General features: G+C 41.5%; 1 protein-coding gene across 2 annotated transcripts; it reads left to right on the top strand.

The window, feature by feature from the left end:
* The first annotated feature begins 1,558 nt into the window (after positions 1-1,558).
* On the top strand, positions 1,559-17,872 carry LOC115422622 (proline-rich transmembrane protein 3). 2 transcript variants are annotated; one of them, XM_030139044.1, is made up of 4 exons: positions 1,559-1,939; positions 9,475-10,380; positions 10,778-11,086; positions 13,451-17,872. In XM_030139044.1, the coding sequence occupies exons 2-4, from the start codon at positions 9,543-9,545 to the stop codon at positions 15,472-15,474; spliced, it is 3,171 nt and encodes a 1,056-aa protein (XP_029994904.1). In that variant the 5' UTR covers positions 1,559-1,939; positions 9,475-9,542; the 3' UTR covers positions 15,475-17,872. The 2 variants fall into 2 exon arrangements, with proteins under 2 accessions (XP_029994904.1, XP_029994905.1); XM_030139045.1 differs by having other exon boundaries at positions 9,467-10,380.
* Positions 17,873-19,677: the final 1,805 nt, after the last annotated feature.

Genomic DNA, 19,677 nt, shown 5'->3' with positions numbered 1-19,677 from the left:
TAATCTTTAAATACTGCCCCCTGCTAGTTTTATTTAAAGCCGGCTAAAAATTCTCTGTATGAATTAAGAGCTGACAGTCAGGGGTGTATAGTAAATGTAAGAGACTGGGCTGACCCGCTTTAAGTTCACATGAATAAGTGGGGCATGTAAACATGTCATATTCTCCTTTTTACAGAAAATATTAATAATTTTTCCATTCAGAATTAGACATTGTGTGCATCCTCAAAGACCGTAGAGACTGTGTGGAAAAGGTTTTGTGCAACGATACTTGACAAGTGCTGTATCATTACAGGTGGTGTAGACTTCCTGACCGTCTGGTGGTTTTAGAAAAATTCATGGAAGAGTGTAATTATAAATATTATTAAAACCCAAGACAAGAGGACAAAGATATCTCAGGGCATTAAAGGTCTAATTTTATTCACAGAAACATTGTGTCAGGTTCAAATATCCCATCTCTTAATCCCAATGGGGCACTCTTGCTCTTCTCTATGGCAGTTTGATGTAGAAAAGGGTATTATCGAGACCCTTTTCGTGTTGTTGGTGTCAGATGAATCAGACCTCCCACGAACACACCAGATTACAGTAATCTTATTAAAGTGGAAACATAACTGGATAACACTCACCTCATACTACTGTTTACTCAGGACATGAGCGGAAGGTCCACGTACCTACACAGTCACTCTCTGTTCCTGCCTAAACAGTGCATGATTCTAAATGTGGACTTGACCCCAGACCTATAGAATATTAGCCATAATCCATGTGCATAAACATAATATGATTACACAATAGGGTGTGTTCCCACCTCTCCTGTCCAAACCCCTTACTGTCTCTCCTGCTGGCTCAGTAGTAATGTAATGGCATTAGGACAATCCGTTGAGCTGCAGTTATTTCTGGACTGCACCATGCAGACAATCTAATGAACGTGACAGACAAAACGAAGTGATCGAGAGTAAGTTTGTCACCTGCTGTGAACCACGCACAGTCCTGTAGTATGCTCTTCTTCTGTTTTTGATCTCAATCAGGATAGTGTTCAGGTGTAGACAGCATGTCCAAACTGGTATGCTATGTTGGTGTAACACAGACTAACAGGCAGATGATGAAGGGGGGATGAAGGAGAGGCACTGAGCCAAGGTGCAGCAGGAAGAAACAGTATCAGGTTGGCTCCGGCTGACTCGCTTGCCTTTACAAACCCTGGTTGGAGGGCAGGAAAGGAGAGGAGGCTTAAGTTTCATGCAAATACTGTACGTCCCTGCCCATTTGTCCTCCCTCCTTTGCTGCTGCACCACTCTGCCAAAACTGTCAGGTGCTTCCTTACCTGCCTTTCACATGACACTCCTTTCACAGTACAGTTTGGTTTGCAGACGTCACGAGTATAGCTCCTATCCTATCCTATCCTATCCTATTTTTTTTTCTAATACAATCTCAGCAAACCCCAGAATCTGGATAGTGTATTTCCACCGCATGCTTTCTGGTGATGCGTGCCAGTGTCGTCATATTCCTACTGGGCTCTGAATGTCTAAACAGGTTGGGTTTGTAGATGAGGTGAAGTGATAAGGGGCTCATTCTGAAGCTGCTTGCATGGCTGTTGTGTAACAAACAGACGTGCCAGGCGGTAGGTTGGTAGGTAGGCAATCGTGTTTATCCGATGGTGAAAAAAATCAGAGGGGAGGGAGCGATGTGGATAGAGATGGAGCAGTCGGAGGGGGCGTACATCTTAGTGGCTCATGGTTAGAGAGCTGGCAGTGGTACAGGGCTGTACGCAACCTCTCTGTATGTCGACACAGGACCGATCTCACCCCTACACCGGCTGTCGTATCTTGCGGCGTGTAGCTGTATGATACACCGTCACTATCCTCTATTCACTGTCTACATGATACGTCCTAGTCCCGATATTCTGCCGCAGAGGACGCCATCGGAGAGGAGCCACACAGACCTGCAGGTATGTTTGATATTATAGTGTGATAAAACTAAAGAAAAGGCTGCTTTGCGGAGATACTTTGCGCAGTGATCGGACTGCCTTTACCTGTGCCGCGGTAGGGGTAGCAACGTTTGACTCAGGTTATGTCAATCAGCCAGACTTGATTTTGGAAGGCTTTTCTAACACCTTACATCTTTTTTTTTTACCTATTGAGATTAAATTCCAAACAGGGTATATTATGGAATTTGCGTTATTTCTGGTTATATAGGAAATAATGTGTGCCTACCGTGAGGAGTAGCTCCAGGACAAGGCGGCAGTTGGAGAAATTTGTTCGATATTTTTACAGTAAAGATGGTACACCGCTGTTTTTTCGTGACCAAGTCAAGCAGTTTTCAATAAAATGTAGCTTCTGTATTTTTACTACCTGAATTAAAATTTCAGTGCAGCTTAGCTAATCAAAAAACTAAGCTAATTCCAAGTATAGGCAAAGCATTAAGCTAGCTGATGTTAACAGTGTAACTTTTTGCTAGCTTTAATGTTAGTAACGGATACTTCAGGGACTGCAGGTAGTATAACGATAAAATAGATATTGCTGAGCTTGTTAAGTTTGTGGCTTTATAATACACACTTTACACATTACACAACCACATTTCACCCATATATATTTACTACCTGCTTATGTCTTTGTGTATGTTGTAATGGGAAATAAATGCCACAAAAAAAAAAAAAAAATCTCAGGAAATTGGAAGCGTGGCAGTACATGGGAATTACAAGTGTATAACGTGAAAACAGCAACAAGTGGAGTGTAATTTCTCCACTCGCAGGTGTCCGGTGTATTTCTGCGTGTTTTCAGTGGGCCTGTAGCCTATTTACGAGGTTCGACTTCAATGTGTAGACAAGGGCTGCCACAGAGTATCAGAATTCACCTGTTTCTCATCAGGCTTTGAATGCATCCTCAGCTGAGGGGTTAAAGAGGGGAAATGCGCCTCAGCCTGGGCGCACAGAGTGGCAATGGATGTAATGCAGAACAACTGGAATAAAAAAAAAAAAAACAAAAAAAAAACACTATAATCCACTGACAAGAGAAACAAACCATATCAACTTCTAAAGCAGGTAAATCCAGATTTACTGCGTGCTCCCCTGGTGTTTTCTTAGAGAGAGGTGAGGTTTATGTGCAGACCAGGGGATAAATGTCAGCCTTTGCATTGAGTTGCCTATAAATGGGCTGTTGTTTATTTTAATAGCTCATCCTGTAAAGCAAGATATTCATTTACAGTCTGTATTTCGGCCCGGGGGCTTTTAAACTGACAGGATTGTTAAATAATAGCTCGCAGAAGTTAACAGCAGACATAACACTTTGCCAGAACAGTCATGACCTCTCAGAAAATAACTCAAACCATGAGTAGTCATCAGAGAAACACACCCACTGAGTATTACACACCATAGGCGATATGTCAAAGCTATTATGAAGACTGTGGATTGTTTTAGGTAAATGGACTATTATATTTTAAGAAGTGTTCTCAGATACACAATAAATGCCCACACAACATACCATTTAACACAACAGTCATTTTATTGCATCCAGCTGTAACAATGTGAAGCACTTGGGTTGGAGTGGAGTTGTGGTTAAGTCTCTGTAGCAGGCAAACAGTTTATGAGTTGTGATGTCTGTAATCTATTTTCCTGAAAATGTTTTGTGGCTTGACTTGGTTAGCAGCTGTCTCAGTCAGTCACCAGACTTGCTATCTATGTGGGTGTGTTTCTGCAAATTGTGTACTTTTTTTTTGTACAAAAAGTGCACTTTTGACCATTTGAGCGTATCATGTCATCCTTGTTTGCTGGATTAGTTTAGGCTTTCATGAAAACTGTGTTTTAATGATTATATATCATGTGTCAGTATCTGCAGTGTGGGCAATCTGAGTGCTGTCCTATGTGCAGAGGGCTGAATGTATGTGTGGGGTGCAGTCACGGTGCACTTAAAGCGCCTCACCCTCTTAGGCTGACCTTCAGCCTTTGATCTGTGGCTCGCATGAAGGCGGAACATCACTCAAAGATGTTATTGGGCTCAGCGATTTTAAGCTGGACATCCGCTTCAGCTAGGGATCAAAAGCATCCACAATTGGTTCTGGAGCCTCTTCTCCTCGTACAGCACGACCTCACTGTGTGGGAGGTTCCTCTGCTGAAGCTGTGACACCCCCCCAGGCAATAGAGTGCCACGAGAGAAGCATCTTTAACAGGATTTGGTCTGTCTAAAGTGGTAAATGGCAGCTTTAGTTCAACATAGTTTTGAGTTTAGAAGGTTTTGAGCTTGACCTCGCTTGGCAGACATCCTAAAATCTAAAATGCAATAGGGGCTTGTCTGTGTCTTGAAACATCAGCTTCATTTGAACTAAGCAGCTAAGTGCCAGAATTATCATTTTAATCATGTAGTAGTTATACTGGAAATCAGCAAGAGGATATTGTGGTAGCTTTTTGCAATCCATATGTTATTTCAAGGTGTGGAATTTTTAACGGTCAAACCAGCGACCTCCCCCACCACCCACATACCAACATAACCGCACATACTCTCCCATTTCCCCCCTCTCTCCATGTCTCCCTGTCTCACGTACAAACAGACTCACATACATACACTGCTTCACAGTGTTATTTCTCTCCCTGCGTAGCACAGCACAAACAAGTTATACATCTGCATGGTGAGCTGATGGGACTGGAGTACCTAATACTTAAACTGCTCTGTAGGACTGAGGACCCGTTGCAGGGTAGAACTGCACCATGACACACTGTTCTGTGCTGGTTTATTCCGGTCTTACTCTCTGTCTTTCCTTCATTATTTCTTTCTCTCCATCTTTACTCCTCTCTGTTTTTGCTTACGGTGTCCAAACATCCTTACAGTCACTGCAGAAAACCCTGCTTCTTTTCGTAAAATTGCTCTCATCTTGCCTCGTAATCTGATTCTTTCTGTCATTTTCTTGTCATGTTTTTAAAACGTTTTGAGGTTTTCTTCCCGTCTCAATCCCACTAGTGTTTTCTCTTTCTCTGGTCATGATTGACTTTGACTGAGAGTCTCATTAGAGGGCCACCTCGGATACAACTACCTCGGAGTCAACTCGGGTTATGGGCACTCAGTCAAAGACATGGCCTTGTAATGTCTGTTTTGACACACAGAACAGGCATGTGTCCACTTTCACACCACTAAGTGTCACTTGAACTTTATAATACTAGAGCAACAACTAAAGTTACACACTGACACTCACTAAAAAAGAGTGTTTTATTTATTTTTGCAAAGTTTTAAATGAAAGAGTATGCATTCTTTCTTCCAGATCACTGTTATTTAACAAAAAGAAGACGTGTACAAAAAATACATCAGATTTAGTCTGGATACAAGTGGTTGGAAGCAGGTTGAAATGTAAAAATTCTGGGTGTCTAAAGTAGAATTAGGCAAGGGATTTTTGATGCTTAGTTTTTTGTTTTCCATAGTATGTGTGACACATTTTGGTCAGTAGCAAAAAATGCTAAAGTTTTAGACTTTAGAAGCACTAATGGAAACAAGTACACGTCAGACGTGTTTTTATTGAGACAGCCTACTAAAAAAAAAAAAAAAACACAACTGCCTTCTGTCTAAGGCTGAAAATTGTTCCCTTAAATTAATGGAAATTTTGCGCTGCCATAGTCTGTCTGGCAGAGAACTGAGAGAACACATGCAAGAATGAAAGAGAGAGATTCTCTTTAAAACCTCCCTTGTGTCCGGTTGTTTCTGTAAAGTAAGAACATTATCGAGTTGTGTTAATGCATGAGGGCAGACATGACATCACTTATGGCCATGATTAACGTATTAGTACCAGCTGCTTTAGTATTGAGTCACATGGCTGTATCCAGAAGCTCTATGTTGTGGTGAAGGAGTTTATAGTAATCTTCAGAGTGTTGCTTGCTGCTGTGCTACTGGATATTATCCATGAGTATTTCCTGCTGTGGATAAAGGATGTATTGTGTAAGAGACAGTGACGACATCTATACGACATGCACAGCCCAGCGCAAATTAAATATAGCACGATGTGTCCCTTGGCCCCCAGGGGCCTGACATGATAAAAATACACTGTGCGACTGTGCACCCATCTGCCTTCTCCCTCTGGACAGTCACAGACGGATGTGCTGTCTTATTTGTGACAGTGCAGGCCTGTATTATGCTAGGGCTGATGGGTAGGGCCAAACAATTCATCAAAATGTTATTGAAATCACAGTATGACAAACTACAATATCCAAAGAGCAAGAGCTGCAATTTGTTTGACAAAGTGGACATGTTACCACATATAATTATAGTATATGAATTAATGTGGTGCTACAGAAATGTTGAATTAATATATGCTGAATTGATACAGATCTAAGCAAAAAAGCAAGTGATTATTTTTATATTTTTCAGTGAATAAAATGCAAAGCATTCCATTACCACAGACAGCAGACAAAAAAGAAACAAATCTTGTGCCAAACAGATCTAACAAAGTATCTTATTTTATCCATGATGAAACAAGCAGAAAAAAACAGAACAATTACAGAAAAATCAAGTTAAGTTAAAAATTGTTTGCATGATAGCACAAGCAAGGTGAGCCCCACATTTATCACAACTCAGTTTTTCACCATAAAAAATGAGCACTATACCATGCTTATTGTGGTGTAGGGTATACTTGAAGTCTAGTGATATGTGTGAATGTTGTAGGTAGGCACAATTTTCAGAAGGAGAACGAAGGGAATCCAAGATCGTAACTTCAGGGATGATATCTATCTTGGAACAGAGACAGAAAGCTAAAATGAGTAACAAGCCAGATGTATAGTCTTGGTCCAGGTGTCATCTTCAACCACTGATCACTCATCCATCCCATGAACAAGTACTAAATAACAGACGTCACTGTCAGAGAGCAGGCACGGCCAAACCTCTGAATCCATGACTCATGTTGAAATCTGTCAAAATAATTTAAATATTCAGCATTACTTATGGGGCAGAAGGATGCACTGAGCAGGGCTGAGTATCCAGATTTTCCCAAAATTAATTCAAACCAACACTGAGCTAACAGATCACACTGATCAGGACTTTGTAGTGTTTTGTGGTTCTCTGTTTCTGATTTGTAATTCAGACTGCTTAGAGGAGCTGCCAGTGTGCTGAAATGTACTCTGTTTGCATTAGTGCAGTGGAAACTTGATGTCAGAATTTGAGTGTGTGTGGGTGGTCTTGTTTTTTTGAATTTGTGGGGTGTGACAGTTTTGTGTCAATGAAAGTATTGTACCCTGTAACATAAATCAGTACTTGGGTTAAGACTAGGGTTAAGGTTAAGGTCTAAGTAATGTCCCCACAAATGGTGGAAACACAGATATGTGTGCTCATGGGACAAAGACATGTGGAGATGAGATTAATGTTGACAGTGTTTCTAATACAGCGGCAGCATGTCTCTCTTCTCACTAGCCAAAAGCCTTTTGAGACTCATTAATCTTTCCTACCTAAATTCATGCACATACACATAGGCTGATGCATACTGGATTACTTTGGATCATGATTAGAGTATGTTTACTAAAAGAAATTTGTCAGTGGTCTTGTTGTTTATCTTTGGCTGCCAGCAACTGTGCACCTGCCAGTTAACCTCAGTTTAAAGGTGAAGCAGCCTAATTTTCTCTGCATGCCTTCCTCAAAAGGCTGCGATATATATCTGTTTGACCATAACAAATGTGTTTATCCTGAAACGAACTTTCCTCGTGACTCTTCTTCATTCTCTAAAAATGTTCTGCCTCTCTATTTCTGTCAGTTTTTATCATTTCTCTCAGTCTTAATTTTGTCGCCAATCCCCTCAGTTCCTGACCCCTCCCTCCGCCGTACCCTCCACTGTCAGCTTCATTACATCACCATGCCTCCCTCACCTTCTCCACCCCTCTATCTCCTCTGTCTTCCTCCCTTCTGTCCAGCCATTCCACGAGCATACTCCTGGTCTTATCCCTGCATACCTACTGCACATCCACCTCCTCTCTTTCTACCTTATCTCACTATCTTTGCAGCCTTCTTTCAGACATATACAGCATGGCTCTGGTGAAATAACTCCAGTTTAATGGAAGACAGGAAAAGATAGAAGGGGGGGGGGAAAGGGATTAATCAGTGGTTGTATTGGCCAACAGCTGGCTAGACGGAGAGCAAGAAGAGGCGGTGGAGACAGAAGAAAATAAACACTGAGGCTACTGTGAGTGGGTGGAGATTGACAAACAGCCACTTATTATTACCATACTCATAGTCTCATAGACTTTCCCGCAGTGGCTTCAGTGGATAAAGTTTAACAACAGCAGTAACACATCTCACAAGCAACCTGAGATTATTATTTACTGAAGACTAAACATCTCACATACCTACATATGTTCTGTGACTTCCTTCTTGGTGACTGACCCCTAACGTGCACACACTGACCCACACCTAAGTTTTTCCATACCCTCACACAACCATCATACGTGTGGTCATGAGCACAAGCTGCACATGCCAACGCAGGCTGTACAGCTGCAGATATTGTGCAAAGACCTCGACATCGTGGCTCTGTGTGAATAGGTCCTCGGTGAGTCATAAGCAATAGAATGAATTCTCCCATAGGCAGTGATTGCTTTATGCTGTACTTTTCCTCCTAGTGTTTCAGGTTGAAGTTTCGGTTTGACCCTACCTCTACTCCCCAGGGGGATTCTCTGTGTGACTCATTGGTAGAGGTTGGTGTGATAACATGAGTTTTATGTAAGGCAGAGGATAGAATCGTCAGAGAAAAGGGACGTTTTTGAGTTGAATGATGTGCCAGTTTGAGGGGATGCTACTAGCAGCTGTTTATCTCTATGACTCGTAGGATTGTGTAATCCTCGAGGGCCTGGGGGGCTCTCTGTGTCACTGGGCTCTCGAAGCTTCACCACACTCAGTGTTACAGCTGTCAGCTCCTGGCATCCGTGGGTTACACAGAAGTAGCAAACAAGAGAATAAAAAGCCTGCTGCTTGGAAGGAGAAACTTTGGAGGAGAAAGAAACTGATAACCATCCAAAGAACATTTCATGGCAGTAAGATAGTGAGATTAAAAAAAAGTTCATGTTTTCATCTGTCTGACTGAAACCATCTGTGACTGCTTTTGTATTTTTTTGCCGTGATCACTATGGGTAACTTGTTAAATAATTTACAAGCTGAAGTCTTGTCTTCGTATGTTACTGTGGGCACCAGCATATGTGTCATGAAACCATACACCTCACCACACCCTGTGTTGCTGTGGGTGTCATGCTGTTAAAATCCAGTGAGAGTTTCATTGACCTGCCTTCTGAAACTGCATAACAGCTCTCCTCAAGTGAGATACACATTACTCATTCTTAATTTTTCCATTATTACATCATTTATTTCTAAACATTTAACCTTATGTCGGCCATTACCGGTAAGCAGACAAGGTTTGAATGTAGTATAACGGTTTTATCTTTGTTTTCTACTGTGAGATATATAGTCTGAACAGTGTTTTTGTGTTAATCACCTGGGCTTATCTCTGTTTCTAATTCTTTCTTCATGTTCATAGTGAAAGGATGGTGTGACCAACATACAGTCAGAGGGACCAGTCACCTGCTCACCCTTCAGAGGCCGACCATGGCTCCCACTTCTCCTCTCGTCCTCGGCCTCCTCCTCTACCTCCTTAGTCCTTCAGATGCCCAAACTGTCATTGGTGTTTCCTCCTTTTTCTCTTCTCTGGACGAACCTCGTAATTCTGCACCTCATCCGACCAAGCAGACTGTTCGATTCTGGCCTTCGTTACCTTCTAGAGGGCGTACCGATGTGCCTGTCAGAGCTACAGGCAGGGATAGGCTGGTTAATGCGAATACACTTCAACCAGGGCACAGAATTACCCGTCCTACTGTGCAACCGACTTCCTCTTTTATATCTGCCCTGTCCACTCAGAACCTCAGCAGCGGGCCGATCCTAACTCAGCCGACTGCCTCTAGGCCTAGGACTGACACAGCTAGCCTAGCATTCAGCAGGGCTTATGTTAAAGGAGATGCCACCACAAAAGGCTTCAGCCCACTTCTGCCCACTCTGCCCTCCTCTGCTGTCGCTGAGAATTCTGTTGATAAGCCAACGACACACAGAAATCCAGAGGAAGAATCAATTAAAGGAACCGAGGATGTTGATTTGCAGGGATTGGGATCAGGTGGCATTCGAACAGAAACGGAGGAATCGCCTGTTCCTCTGCCAACACTAGGAAATGAACTGGCACAGTATCATCCACGGGCGCAAACCGCAACATCTGATGGCCTTTCACCTAAAATTACAAATGTAAAGACGTTACAACCAGATAGTCAGACTGTGAAGCCTCCTGTGTTTGTCCTCACAACAGCTGCTAGGATTTCTACCATGACACAGACAGAAACAAGCACCACACCATTAGCTGTGGTAACGCAAGCAACACCTCGGACTATTGCATTAACAGGTGAGAAACCAGATATGTTAAAATAAATTTGGAATAGACCAGGGCTTACACCAGTACAGATGCAACCCACGAAACTGTTGCTGATAATTAAAGCACAGTTCAGTACTATTTGTACATATTGCCAGTTTTCACACCTAACTGATGCAATTGTAAATAAGTTGCTACATAATAACGACAGAGAAACATGGCTTAGATAGCACATTTTAATTCTGTTTATTTTAACAGATATCAGATGAACAAAAATACAAATACCAACGAATGTAAAAATGAGAACATCAGATCATGTCTGATAACTGTCATGATTGTCTTAAATGTTCTGTGGTGTAAGGTGCTATCATATATCAAGTACAAAATCGTCAATCACAGTCACATCTGTGTGTTTTTTATTCATTTGTAGGTGAATTGACTGCGAATACTCCCTCCGCTCCGAAGCAAGCAGGAACATTACCCCAGCTCACAACCACCACCACCACCACCACCACCAGCAGCAGTGATAAACGGCGGGAGACCACAGGACTGCAAGTCAACAACCAAAGCAGCTCTAAGTTAAACATCACAACACAAGAAGTGACCACCACAGTCCCAACTGCTGTGCCTACTACGCAGGAGCCTGTTAAAACACTGGCCAAAACAACAAATAACCTCAACAAAATAGCAGAACAAGGTCAAGGTGCATCTACCACGACTGTGCAACTAACAAGGACAGGTAAAAAACGATAGCTTTATACTTAGATTCACAATGACAAGTGGATTAGGTAGTTCTAGAGCTCTCTTTGATCGCTTGAAATTATTTGTGCAGCTGCAACTTTTTTACTGGAAGAACCTGGAAAAGACTTCAAAGGGGAGGGAAAAAGCAAAGATACTTTTCCATGGAAAGTGGGGTGGTATTTATGTGGGGAAGACACAGCAAAGCTTGAATGGGAGGTGAGAGTTGAAGAGGGAGAGCTGGGATCCCAACCGAGAAAAGAGACAGACAAGGAGACAAGTAGGGTCTGTAAAAGAGTCTGTTGGGAATACAGATGAGAGAGTAGAGTTTTGGGGGTGAAATTTGCAGTAATAGAAAGGTAAAGGCACAGAAATGCAGGGAGTGGAGAAGGTAATGAAAACCAGATGCAAAGAGAAAGGGGAGTAAAGGAAAAGTGGATGGAAAAGGAAAAGCATGACACATGGAGTACATGAGCAAGTCTCTAAGATACCATAAGAACAACATCATGATGATTTTAAAACACTCCGGCTCCTCTATCCCATGAGCACATTTAAAGTCTTCAACTAATATCTTCAAGTAGACACTACAGGTCATTGAAAGTATCCTTCCACATTCATATATGGACCATGTACATATGATTCTATGCCCTATGAGATGGAACAGGATATTTACATTTAGTTCATTGCCTTTTGTGGACATGAAGCAGTCTTAGCTGTGTGTGTGTGTGTGTGTGTGTGTGTGTTAAAGAAAAAACCTCAAGGATAGGGGAAAGTTTAAGTGTATCCAGCTGTGAAATGTGATCACCACATCTGGAATAAGTCTGGAACTTGCTTCTGTAAGAAAAAAAAATTCAGGGAAGGAAGTTAAACATACCTATATATAAATAAAGAAGTGTGTCTGTGATCTACAGGCAGTGCCGGCCTGTGTGAGTCTGAAAGTGAAACGTGTGTGATAGGATTGCGGGACTGAGGGTAAAGGGGAGGGAGGGAGCCAGGAAGCAAAGCACATGTCGAAGTGAGTCATTAGTGTGTCAGCTTTATGGGTGTCTTCTACAGAATGAGGACGGACTTAAGGCTCTCCAAGTGGATGTTGTGCCAGTGATCATGTTGTTCCACCATCCATCAATGTTAAATGTGTGTTTGCTCAGAAATAATTCTGAACACTATCCAGCTGCAGTCACAAGGTCTTTATATTTTATGTATTTGTTGTTCTCTTTAAATATCTGTAGATCAAATCATTTTTATTTGTATGGCTTCAAATCACAAATCGTGCATTTACTTTAGATAGCCTTACAGTCCACAAAACACAGTACTATTTATTATTACAAACTTTGTTCTTAATTGTATTTAATAGTAGAATCAGTTCATTTAAGTAGTGTGTTGAAGCTAAGTCTAGCGTGGTATGTTTTGGAGCTGTGTGTTATCTTTACAGTTGAGCAGGTCACAAAGCACTCAGTGATGAATAGCCTTATGATTATAGTGCTGAAGGGTGTTTCCAGGGTATTACATGAGAATAAGGTGGAGTGCCTTTAGCAAACATATTGTGTGTGTGTGTGTGTGTGTGTGTGTGTGTGTGTGTGTGTGTGTGTGTGTGTGTGTGTGTGTGATCCTGTATGGCAATCTCTGTGAGAACCACTTCTACCCATTGAAGTGAGGACCTGACCTACAAATTGATTGATTTTGCTCATCTTCAGATTGACTCTCAGAAGCTGTATACATGGTTTTAGGGTTAGTGCCAGGCTTGACATTTTTAAGAGAAGGGTAAGGGGTAAGAGAATCAGTGGCAGTGCAAATTTGGCAAATTTAACAAAGTGAAATATAAAATGAGACAGATAGTACTTTTGTTTCATAAGAAAACAGTTATGTAAGGTAAATTTTCTCATTAATTGCATAATGCGATCTAATTAAGTCACACATTGACCCTATGGAGAAGGGAAAAGTTACTGAGATGTCCTATTCTGCACATTTGATGTGTTTATGAATGTAAGGTTTAAGTATGTTCAGGTGGTATGGTATTCAGTGAATTCATAACAGTATTTTAAAGGGTGATTCTATGTTTTATTTTTGGTAGGTGGTGTAGAAAAATACTTGCCAACACAGGGCATAAAGTGTATTTTAATTTAATGTATTGTATTTTAACAGGGCAGAAAGCAGTGATGCTACGGCACTTCAACACAATGTGTCTGTGTCGTACTGATTACAATGCTGTCAGCAAAGAAGACATAATAATTGTAGCTCAAAACTTGATAGTGAGTTGCTCCCATCTAGTGGTTCTCGGTAGTATTTAGTGTTTTTTTTTTATTATTATTATTGCTGTTTTTTTATTTACTCTATATGCATTTTGACACTTTCTCTATCTTTCTAGGAACCTCTACTTTCCTTACGACTGGTGTTATTGCTGTCACTCGATCAAGATTTGCACCCACGTATCAGACTGCTATTAGTCAAAGGAACCGCTCCATTCTCCTGGGACATCCTCACCAAGCTCCACACTCTACTTATAATCCAGTCCCCTCTCCCAGTGTCCATCCCTCCCCTAATGCCACCCTTCTCTACTGGGGTGACTTGAGCCGCACACTGGCTTTTGCCTGGGAACTGCATGTATATGGCTCAGCTAGCCTCTTCCTCCTCCTGTTTGCAGGTGCTGCTCTTGGCCTCACCCTGTCCCCTGGTATGAACTGTCCTCATAGGGGTGCTCTGGCACTTGCCAATGCTCTCCTGTTTGTGGCCGGAGGAATTAGAGCAGCCTTATTTTTGATTGACCCTTATGGCACACGTAAATTTCTCCCTCGCCCTGCTGTCACAGCCCTCTACAACTTGCCTTTACACCTGCTGGTCTGGACTCAAGCTGCCCTGGCATTACTGGCTATGAGGGTGGCAGGAGTAAGTCTGTTCCCCTCAACTTTGGAGCGCCCTCCTTTGGTGGCCGTCTTGGCTGTGTTGCAGTGTACCCTCCTGCTGGCAGCTGATCTGCTTTCCCCGGCTCTGTCGCCTGTGGTGCCTGTCACTCTGCAGGTGCTGTCTTTGTGCTGGGGTCTGGCTCTCTGTCTGTGCTTCCTCTGCTATGTATTTCCACGTATACGGTGCCCTTCTGTTCCTCACCCTGGTCTACCCGAGGAGGCCAGAAGAAAGGTTTGGACCGGGAGCAGAAGGATAGCAGTGATACTGGGGAGAGTGTTAGCAGTGTGTGCAGTTCTAGGGGCTCTGTGCTGTGGGCTGCATGTCCATGCAACACTGTGGCTCTATGGACTACTGGGGGACTGGACACGCTTCAACTGGGGATGGTGGTTGGTGCACTTCTGGGCCCGTCTTCTGGAGCTAGCCTGGGGATTCTCTCTCCTTCTCCTGGCTTCTTGGGTGTTCTGGAGGCCTGAAGGCTGCCGAGGACGGGATGACAGTGGGGCAGGTGATGGCAGAGCAGCAGGAGACCTGCCCTCCCCTGGGCAGTCGGGAAGCTCCACACAGAGACATACCTGCTGGTCCAAGATAGTTCAAAGTCTTAGAGGGAAGCCCTGTAGAAAGTCTGATAGCAACGGCATGGGGGGAGGTGGAGGACCAGGGGAGTTACCCAACAACTGGGCTGGACAGGACCGTTCTGGGGCTGACATCAGCAAAAGCCTCATCAGGAACCAGAACCATGACCAGCCTGTCGCTCAGTCACGGTGTGTGAAAGACAACAACCGGGGACGCAACCACAGGGGTCACTCTGCAGAACGAGGTGTAGGTCTATCTGATGGTTCCACAGGTTCCCTGCTGAGGTTACAGACATTTGGTCGGCCTCCACATCGCTCAGTGAGTGGGAGTCTGGATCAGGACAGGGACACATCTGTGTCTCTGTATGAGTTTGATCTGCGGCCCCCCTCTCCCATTGACCTGACACGCAGCATTGACGAAGCCTTGCACAGGGAACACTTGCTTGAAGGGGGAAGCTTGTTTCATCCTATGAACCAAATCTCACTTTCCCCCTCCCCAGGATCGGGGGTCAGCCAGGGGCCCTGGCTCCGAAGGAACAGTGATCCTCAACTGCTCTCAGAGAGCAGCGAGGCCCCAACAGAGTCTTCCATGCCACTGGGGGGCAGCGTTCTCAGTAGTGTTCCCAGTAGGCAGGTGACTGCTCCTCCTACCCCCTCCCACCAGGGTCACAGGTGGGCCGGTAACGGGGCTGCAAGTGTCCCCTCATCAGTGTCCTGCCCTGTGTCCCTTCGTCCATCCAGAACATCCACAGGACGCCTGGAGGAAGATGGAGTAGATGACACTCGGCCATTTATCACCCCAGACTCAGAGCGCGTGCGGGGCAGGGCCGGAAAGCCTGCAGGGTCACGGAGCTACCTGGAAGTGAGCCGACATGACGACTCTGCAAGTGTGAGCAGTGAAATTATTGACCTATGAACCAAACCTTGGACATGTGGACCAGCGACCATGCAAACACACCCATTTCACAAGTACTCTTCCTACAACTTATGCTAAAAGCATCAACAAATGTTTGAAAAATAACTGAACTGCCTGATTATTATTAATTATTTTTAGAGGAGGGAAAATATTAAAAAGCATTTCTGGGTGATGAACTTAAATGAATATCACCTAGCTGCCTTTTACCTTGTTAAGAGGGTTTAACAGCTGTGTTTGTGAAACAGATATGGTGAATTTTTTACTCTGGGAGTAAAACTGTGAGATATAACACAGATCCACAACACACAAAGCCCTTTCACACAATAGTGTGTCCATCCCTTTCATGTTCTACACCTGCATTACACTGGCATAACTTTAAATACACTGGGACCATACATACATACATTTTATCCAGCCCTAGAGGCGGCTCCACAGCAGGTCCCTGCTTGTGATTGGTTAAGGTTTGTGATGGCAGTGAACTTCTCTTCACCATAAATGATGGAATAAATAACACAGGTTCAGACCATCTGTTCCATAAGTGGAAGAAGTTCACAGAGCCACTGAGGTTGAATATGTAAAGATGAAAGTGGCTCCAGGTCACATCCCTATCATTTCTGTGAAACAACGTCTTTGTATCAATAATAGTGGTTTTTATTGCTTTAATAGAGCTTGTTTACTGTCTTACATATTTGACATTTCAATTTGCATACATTTGTAAATGTGCCATACGTGACCTTGTTTTTGTGCTTTTGTGTTTTGTTTTTTAACTCCTTAGAATTTCTTCTTGGTTTCTTAGTGACTCAGCAATTGAAGACTTCTTCTAAGCTCTTAACATGCTGCTGCTGTTGTCCCATCTGCCTTGTATGTTAATGTGAAGCTGATTACATAAAGAGGCAGGCAGTAAACAATAGCCACAGACACCACTGACGTGCAGACAGCATGCTCACATGTGAACAGTTCACTTTTTTGCTGTAGCTGAAATGATCAGTTTAAGGGTCAAGCATTTAACAGCAATCTTAATGCAATTCATCTTGTTCTTTTGCTGTTGGACAAAGCTTTGCGATCAATAATTACAGTATGTCTTTTAAAGCCTGAGACTGCATTTTTTACTGAAATTGGCATAGAATATTAAATGTATTCATGATCTGTTGCGTTCAATCAATTTAAGCAATTTTTTCTCCTATATAGTTAAATGCTGCACAGCTTTGCAGGGCTGCATCGCAAAAGACTGGCTTGGCATGAACCTCACAACTCTTACTCTAGACCTAACCTAATAAAAGCACTTAACTGTAAGCCTGAGCACTAGACTGAAGTATTTTACTACACAAAAGGAAATATCTTTAAAGTATATGAAACATAAGCAACAATGTAAATACTGTTATTTTTGACGTGAACGAAGACGTACTCAAAACATAGTCGTAGTCATTACTGTGAAAGACAATCTAAAGTGGTTTTGCTTAGGTGTCTGAACTGTGTAGTTATGTGATTTTGACATGAGATTGTGGCCTGTTTAGAACATGCAAATCTGAGACTGAGAGGGTTAATACTTACCTGCAGAGGTCATGTCAAAGACTTTATGGGCTGTGCTCAGGATTGTATTAATGGAGATTCTGAACTTCATTACTGAGGAATGAGGTCTGCAAGGTTTTGGTGACTTCTTTCTTTTTGCTGTCTTTGAGTGATAACAATGGTATAAATAAAAATCAGACAACACACTTCAAATAGAACCATATTTAGCTCTTAATTCAACATGAATCTGTTTGGTGATCCTGACATAGTTTCTCAGTCTTACATTTAAGAAGTTTTGCTCCAAAATGACATATCCATTATTTAAAAAAAAAAAAAAAAGGCTGGCAGCCATTATAGAATTATAGGCCTTTGCTATGAAGTAATGAATGATGTACAGTATTTTAACTAGTAGTATTTTCCAAAGTGGATATAAACATTATTTTGGAATAAAACTTAACTCATGGCTCTGTTCCTTATGTGAGCCGTTCTGTGTTTTACAGAATACGTTGTTTTTCCGGTTACCTCAGGGTGACTTGCAGTACCTCCCAGTGATGTGCGCTGCTTGAATTGTTTAGTATTTGCAGTATAATGGCCTTGTGTTGTTGTCTACATTCCAATGAACCCAAAAATACTTTCCTATATCAGCTGTTGCTGTAACTTCTTTAACTTCATGAGCAGGGTGGTGCCTCTTGCACCTGTAGTGATGTCACCCCTTAAAAAGCAGTATGTGCCATAGAAAATCTTGTTAATGTGCCCCCTTTGGTCTGTAGTCACAGTGCAGAAGTACAGTGTTAGATTTATTCAGTTTTTTTGCTCATGGAACTTTTTGTTCTTGTATTTCTTGCTGCATTTCATGTCTGGATTCAAATAAAAATAACTTGAAATCTTATTTTTGTCATATGTTTATTATTTTTCATCATAATTTCAGTATCATAAAATTATAAAAGTAATCTGCAGTTTTGTTGCTCATTTGGTTGTCTTTTATTTGATCAAGAAACAGATTCAGCTAACAGATCTTTCTTTTCATATCCTTTCTCTTGTGCTTTTACTTCTGCAGGTTCTGTAATACTGACTTCACTGGTAACTAGATCCTCATAGAATAAATAAAGGACATTATAACTGCTTTTTTCTTTCACATTTTATCAGGAAACATTCACTGAAGCATAGCAAAAAATTAAATCACCAGTCTTAAAAGATATTTTCATTGATTGCATACTTACTATTACTATACTATTACATACTGTTTTATTACTCAAAATGCATGTTCTCAAAGTTTTTCCTTCCATGAATACTGGATGAACTTTTCAGGTGTCCAGCTCAAGGAAATGGTCCTTGGCACTGGAAACAATACAAGAAAATGCTGAAAAACTAAGGCTGCATATAACATGACTTCATGCATTTGTCATGTATGTAACTGTTTGGTTCCCAGAAGGACTAAAGTATGAATGAATGGAATTGACAGGTTTGAAATGTATGGAAAAGTGACACGCAGCAGAAAAATGTTATGCCAAAAGGCCACATTTATATTAACTTTATGACTGCACATCTGTCACAGTGGCAGATTTTTAAATACTTTGCTTGTGGTAAACTGCAGGAATGGCACTTTAAAGGAATGAGACTGATCCTAAACAACTGTAAGAGACAGAAGAGTCGAATCATTAAATAACCAAAGCAAATGGCAGCTGACATGCTTTCACAGAATACAGATGGTTTATGTTTAACATAATTTGATCCTGCCTTGAAGTTCTGTACAGTTTCCTGGTTGGCTGTGAAGTAAAAGGTAATTCAGACAAACGCTAACATCAGGTTGTAAAATAGTGTTTTGCTGCCCTCTATGGATGAAACATGCATGTACATGTACCATACTGACCACACTCTGTTTGATTGATTGTTAACACTTTAATAGAAGACTATTGGTTGGATTCATACCAAATTGGGTTTATTGATTGCCAATGACCCAGAATAGATGTGATTATATTTTGGGAAAAGTAGGTCTGTTGAGCCACATTATGTAATAAATTCCCATTATGTAATAAAAGTTCAAAATGTAATAAGAATGTCACGTCATCTTGTAATAAAGCTGCATTATGTAATAAACTGACGGACTTTGTAATAAACTACCTCAATGCATTATGTAGTAAATTTTTTTGCATTATGTAGTAAGTTATTACAATTTGAGAAATTTATTACAAAATGCACTTGACACATTTTTATTTTCAGGAAAATGGACTAGAGCTTATCTCTGTGACATAAATCAATAAAACACACAATAAATGTTTGCTGTTCAATCTGAGGTTGTCAAGGAACATTTTTCCAAGATCATAAGATACTGTATTAGACACAACTGCCCCATGCAATATAATAACAATGTGCTAAATTAATCTTTAAACTGTGTGGTTAAAGTTCTGATTACACTACTTGTAGCTCCTGTGACTAATTTCTTCTAAATTGCTCTGAAATTATATTAATTCGGATTGTTATTACATAATGAACCATGTTATTACATTTTTTTAAAAATAAAAATGTGTCAAGTGCATTTTGTCATACATTTCTCAAATTGTAATAACTTACTACATAATGTGAAAAAATTTACTCTATAATGTGTTGGCGTAGTTTATTACAAAATGCGTCAGTTTATTATATAATGTGGCTTTATTACAAGATGACGTGACATTCTTATTACATTTTGAACTT

Source organism: Sphaeramia orbicularis, chromosome 7 (genome assembly GCF_902148855.1).
Source record: "Sphaeramia orbicularis chromosome 7, fSphaOr1.1, whole genome shotgun sequence".
Taxonomy (NCBI): Eukaryota; Metazoa; Chordata; class Actinopteri; order Kurtiformes; family Apogonidae; genus Sphaeramia; species Sphaeramia orbicularis.
This window is presented reverse-complemented; position numbering and strand designations above follow the sequence as displayed.